The sequence below is a fragment of the Macrosteles quadrilineatus genome, unplaced genomic scaffold (assembly GCF_028750875.1).
Source record: "Macrosteles quadrilineatus isolate MER2022 unplaced genomic scaffold, UCM_ALF_1.0 Scaffold_4__1_contigs__length_99947679, whole genome shotgun sequence".
NCBI classification, from domain to species: Eukaryota; Metazoa; Arthropoda; class Insecta; order Hemiptera; family Cicadellidae; genus Macrosteles; species Macrosteles quadrilineatus.
In genome coordinates, this window is record NW_026542597.1 from 82,030,305 (window position 1) to 82,036,260 (window position 5,956).

General features: G+C 37.0%; 1 protein-coding gene across 4 annotated transcripts; it reads right to left on the reverse strand.

Annotated features, from left to right (window-relative positions):
• Positions 1-1,656: 1,656 nt before the first annotated feature.
• Positions 1,657-5,468, reverse strand: LOC128993527 (diuretic hormone 45). 4 transcript variants are annotated; one of them, XR_008490764.1, is made up of 4 exons: positions 5,198-5,467; positions 4,391-4,599; positions 3,570-3,687; positions 1,657-1,960 (listed from the first exon to the last, which is right to left on the reverse strand). XR_008490764.1 is itself a non-coding variant. In XM_054417492.1 (4 exons), exons 1-3 carry the CDS (start codon positions 5,432-5,434, stop codon positions 3,624-3,626), a joined length of 510 nt encoding a protein of 169 aa, XP_054273467.1. In that variant the 5' UTR covers positions 5,435-5,467; the 3' UTR covers positions 1,657-1,960; positions 3,611-3,623. The 4 variants fall into 4 exon arrangements, 3 of the variants coding, with proteins under 3 accessions (XP_054273467.1, XP_054273468.1, XP_054273466.1); XM_054417492.1 differs by having other exon boundaries at positions 3,611-3,687; XM_054417493.1 differs by having other exon boundaries at positions 1,657-3,687; positions 4,391-4,596; positions 5,198-5,468.
• Between the last annotated feature and the right edge of the window lie 488 nt (positions 5,469-5,956).

The window sequence follows — 5,956 nt, forward strand, 5'->3', positions numbered from 1 at the left end:
CAATCTTAAAATGCTATGGGAAGAGAGGGAAACAGATCCGCGACGTAGGAACAGGTGAAAGAAGTAGTAAGGTGAGCAGTGTGGAGTTTGGGAACTGGAAACCGTTTGTAGCAGTTTTAATGCATCTGCAATGCTGAAATGCTATGAGAAGGGATGGAAGCATGCCCAAGACATAGGAAATTGTGAAAGAAGTAGTAAAGTCTAGCAGTACGGGCAGTGGGGATGTTTGTTGCAATTAGATTAACGTATCTAAAATACTAAAATGCTATGGAAAGCGATGAATACAGGTCCACGACGTAAGTGGTGAAGGAAGTAGTAAAGGCTGGCAGTGCAGAGTGGGGGAACCGTTTGAGCAGATGGATAAATGAATTTGTAATACTTAAATGCTATGAGAAAGGAAGGAAACAGGCCAATGACGTAGTAAATGGTGAAGGAAGTAGTAAGGCTAACAGCGCAGAGTGTGGGAACTGTCTTTGGCAATTAAAGTAATGTATCTGCAATCCTAAAATGCTATGGGAAGAGAGGGAAACAGGTCCACGACGTAGGGTGTGGTGAAGGAAGTAGTAAAGGTGAGCAGTGTTGAGTTTGGGAATGGATTAATGTATCTGCAATGCTAAAATGCTACGGGAAGAGACTGTAGACTGTAATATGTTAAAATGATTACGAAGCACAAATCGATAATATTTTCGATACATGCAATCGTTTACAATCGAAATTTACAACTGAGTTGACAACAGCTGATTTTTACTCCATAGAGGCTAAAAACGATTTTTACTCCCTAAATATTAAAAATGCTACTTTAGACCCGCAGTGCATGCATGAAAAAATACTGTTTTTACTGCAGTAAGACAAAAACAATATAATATGAACCCTTGATGACTCCGCTCAATTTTGTGGATGCCTCTGCGAACGCCACCTAGTACAGATGTTCTAATTAGACAGATTTAGAATCATACAAATTAAAATTTGTAATTAAATCTTAGTACATTTGCATACATGCAAGTTGATACAATTGGGTTCTTTATTAACGAAAACATCAAAGCACACAGATTTTTGGGGCGGAACTGATTTTTAACTGATTCTACGTATACACATGGTAGTTAAAATGAACAATGCATTTCATCGCTGGATAGTTACTGTGCTGATGAACAATAATGCCTTGATAGCCAATTGTTATTTTGATCAAAACTGTAAAAACAACGATCAACGCTTTGAGGACCTCAATTTGCAATTAGAAGTGGATTGATATGAACATGAAAACTGGATCGTTAACAAGAAACGATTCAATGGACAATTTTTTACATGAATCTAAAGGTTAGTAAAAATAAGTGTGAATATTTTGTTATACAATTTTTTGTCGGATTGAGTTTTTTAATTAATGTATTTTACCCTGATATTATTTAACTGAATCCAACCAAAGACAGTTGTATACTGTACACGGGACGGTTTAGTTTCTATAATAAACGTTGGAATCGTGTTATTACTTTGTGTGAAAAAAGTTTTTAAACACACAAATTTCTGCATTTAATATTTTTTAGCACAGTAAAAGCGGTCTTAAGGCATCCTCAAGCAATAATAGAAAGATTATGCTATTGCATTTTAAAGAACGTTAAATCGGGTAAAAAATTCGAAAACAAATTGTTTGAAATTTACTTCAAACATTTTTATTTCTCCAGGTACAATCTTTTTACAATATCACATAAACTAAAATACGCAATACATAAAAATATCATTATATGTCCATTGATAAAGGAACCTATAAAATAAATATATTTATAGTATATCTTTTAGCACAACTATGTAAAATACCCAGAGTCGGGACTGGATAAGAAGCGTTCGTTTAAATCTTACTCTATGAATACAAATAATTTGCTCAATAAATGTACATTAACACTACTTACAATAGATGCTAATTTACAGATACAAAGAAAGGTATCAAATGCTGGGGGATGGTCTGCTCCTGCAAACAGAAAAATACCTATAAGAAAGTTTTAGGAAATATGTAAACATAGATTTAACCAACTCAAACAAAGAAAAACAATTGTTTTTTTTTTAAGATTTCGTTGTAAGTTTTATTTCTAATCATATTCTAAATACAATTTGAAAATGCAATAATGAATTGCATGAATTAGATACCGTATTTTTGAAATGAAAAAATACTTGTAATTATTGAAAATAAGTGTCTAACAACGTACAACCGAACATTACTTTTACATTAACTAATGTTAACGCTGTTCGTAACGGTTATCCTAAATGTATTTTAGAAATATACCTGACAAAATAAATAAAAACCCTTACTTTAATATTTAAAATATTTAAAACTTTAAAATAGTGTTTTTAAAATTAATAACATAACAACAAATTTAAGTTTTCTTTATAATTGCATAGCAAAATCTATATCCTGAAAATAATTATTTCACTTATTGTAAGTAGAAAAAGTGGGAAGAAAAGTTTAAAACATTTAAAATACCAATAACTAAATTAAACGATTGACATTTTCCTGTGATTTTCTTGACATTATGTACTAATAGCATAGAGATTTCTACTGTGAGCTAACAATAACTGCTTTGAAATTACAATGAACCTAATATCGCCGTGTTAAGACCACGACAACACCCATTATAACTGCAAAACTTTAAATTAGTTCAGAGAAGTCAAAGAGGCTCTGATTCAATCCTTTATCTAGATTGGTTCTTTGTTTAGGTAGGACTGGGGTTAAAAAGCAGGGAGGAAAAGAAGACATGCAATTGGAAAATTGGAAGTGTTTTTAAAAATTCCAATGCAAAAAAGATGTTTTTTGACAAAATAGTAGTTATATTTCTTTGGGTTTAGGATGACTTCCAAGAATTATGTAAAGTACGGTACATTTTTGATGAAGTACGATTGTGGCCCGCAAGCAAAATGTGTTTGAATAGGTTACGTATCTTGTCTTTTTTCAGTCTTAATTAGTATTCCTAGGATACTAGTTTCGGGTGAAATTACCCATTATACTGAAGAAGGGCAAGTTATGTAACCTATTATATATACGAATTATCAGTCTTAGTGGCAAGCATTTTAAACGAGTAAGTTTTAATTATGATGCAAATATTGCTTAAATAATCGTGATACACTTTATATGGAATTGAAGCAGTACCACACTATTAATGGAATGATTTTGTTCCATTTATATTTGCCACATATTCAACGTACAATCTTTCGATCATACTTAGTTTTTTGTTTGTTTTCTTAATCTAACGGCGCTCTTTAAAGGCAAACAACACGTTAGACTAAATCATAAACATGTTATTACAATTTATTAAATTATTTTCAATAGGTTCAATTTGTAAGTACGATCCATGAAGATGTACTAGTTAACTCATAAGTTAAAGATTGTTTAATTAATTAAAAAGAGGATAAAATCAAAACAATAACCTCTACTTGCATTGCACAACAGGTTTTATTGGGAAAGTAAATTTAATTATTGAAAAAGATCAACAACCAATCTCTGATCCTGTTTATTAATATTTAGCCATCGTACTACTAAGCAAACAAGAGACAGTTAACAGGACAACAGAATTAAGTATATTAACCATATACAATTGAGGACAAGGAAGAAGAAGAAGATACTGACGGGTAGAATGTGTCTACGAGGCGCTCGTCCAGCGAGGCGCGGACACTTTCTGTGCGCTGGACACTTCATCACTCAGCCTGGAAACAGATATATTACATTTAGATACAACTGATAAAGAAAAAGAAAAAGAAGTAGAAGGAGTAGGAGATGAAAAAGAAGGACAGGGAAGAGAAATAGGAGAAGAAGGAGAAAGAAAGACATGAGGTGAAGAAGAGGGGAGAAGAATGAGAAAGAAGATTAGATGGAGAACAAGGAGAAGACGAAAAAGAAGAATAATAATGATAAGACGGGGAAGAAGAAGAAGAAGAAGAAGAAGAAGAAGGACAGATGAAGGGCCAGAAAGGAGTGGAAGGAGAAGGGAAGGACAAAACAAAATGAAGAAGGTACTGGTAGGAGGTGTCCCATCGAGGCGAGGATACCTATGGTACTCAGTATGAAAAGATGACAATACATTCAAACCAGAAGACAGTCTGTTAGGGAAAGAGATGATTTTCTACTTGAATAATAATTACAAAATATATTTGAAGTCAATGCAACACGTATAAAATGGAACGTGTAAATGGTAAGATAAGACCAGTAGTATGTATTCAACATTTCATGTACAATAAAATTTAAACATTTGTAGATTACTATTTTTCACCTATCGAAAAACGGCTTGGTAAACACAAAGGATCTTTTAAATGTAAATGTGCCAAAGTATTTTTTTGCACAATTTACTTTGTGAATCATGTTACTTTGCTTTTGGACAACATAAATGTGTCGTATGTCGTTGGAACTCACTTGTTGACAGCATCCTCCTGACTGATTGATCGTTTGCCAATGGACTTGAGCCACTCACGGTTGGCCTGGATCTTCTCCTCAGACTGTCGCATGCGACGCCGAGCTATCTCCAGCAGGAGTCTCTGCCGCAGGACATCCAGAGGGTTGACTATGGACAGTGACGGGCCTCCGCCCAATCCCGTCCGCTTCAGTCGTCGAGCGCCTTCCTGCTGTGAACACACATCGTGTTGATAGCTCTGATAGTAGTAGATATACTGCTTAAATTTTGAAGTTTATCAAGTTTATTAGCTGTTTCGTATCGTAGAAGACTCCTAATTGTCATTGAGCTAATACATTGGAAGATGTTACTGAGATGAACTCTTCAACCAATCTGACTTCCCTTAACCTGTGCATTTATTAGATCGTTCATCCACATTATCAACCCGCAAATAGCTAACCAAGATTCAAGGTTTTAGAGCTTTACAGAAATATCCTATTCGTGACAGCTTCATTTTTCACGGCTGTATGCAACACTATAGCCAAATATTCAAATCACTCTAATACACATTTAAACCATTTTATGTACAATAAAACAAGTGTTAGCCAGGCTATTCAATCTATTTCATTGATTTTTTTAATTTTCTACAATGTAATCAACACATACAAATTACCATTCATAATCTTAATCGTACATTCTTATGTGGGGTCGACCTAATCAATTTATGTTTTCTAACAAAGTGTAACTGTCTAATTCAAAGTCTAGTGTTTGGGGACCGTTCCTTGACACAAATACTTAAAATGTATATGTCTAAAACACCCATAATTTACCTGTGCCTCATCGTTCTCGTTCTCAGTGAGCAGATATAGCCTAGGGTCTGAGACGTCAAGCCAGTCACCCGTGGGGGGACGATACTTGTGAGCGAGGCGTGGTAGAAGATAAGAGGCGGTCTCCGGGTCAGGCGCCGGGACACTCGCTACCTGCTGCAGAGTAGGGGAGCTCTGGTCGTAGTACGCGGCCACCCCAGTCAGCGCCACCGCCACCACCACGGCTTGTAGTGCAGCCATGCGCGCTCTCCTGCAACTGACGTCACTACCATCAACACAGGAGACATTAGATACATGCAGATAAGAAGTGGTTTCCTGGTAAGGTCCCGGGACACCCGCCACTTGCTGCAGCGACGGGCAGCTCTGGTCGTAGTACGCGGCCACCCCAGTCAGCGCCACCGCCACCACCACGGCTTGTAGTGCAGCCATGCGCGCTCTCCTGCAACTGACGTCACTACCATCAACACAGGAGACATTAGATACATGCAGATAAGAAGTGGTTTCCTGGTAAGGTCCCGGGACACCCGCCACTTGCTGCAGCGACGGGCAGCTCTGGTCGTAGTACGCGGCCACCCCAGTCAGCGCCACCGCCACCACCACGGCTTGTAGTGCAGCCATGCGCGCTCTCCTGCAACTGACGTCACTACCATCAACACAGGAGACATTAGATACATGCAGATAAGAAGTGGTTTCCTGGTAAGGTCCCGGGACACCCGCCACTTGCTGCAGCGACGGGCAGCTCTGGTCGTAGTACGCGGCCAC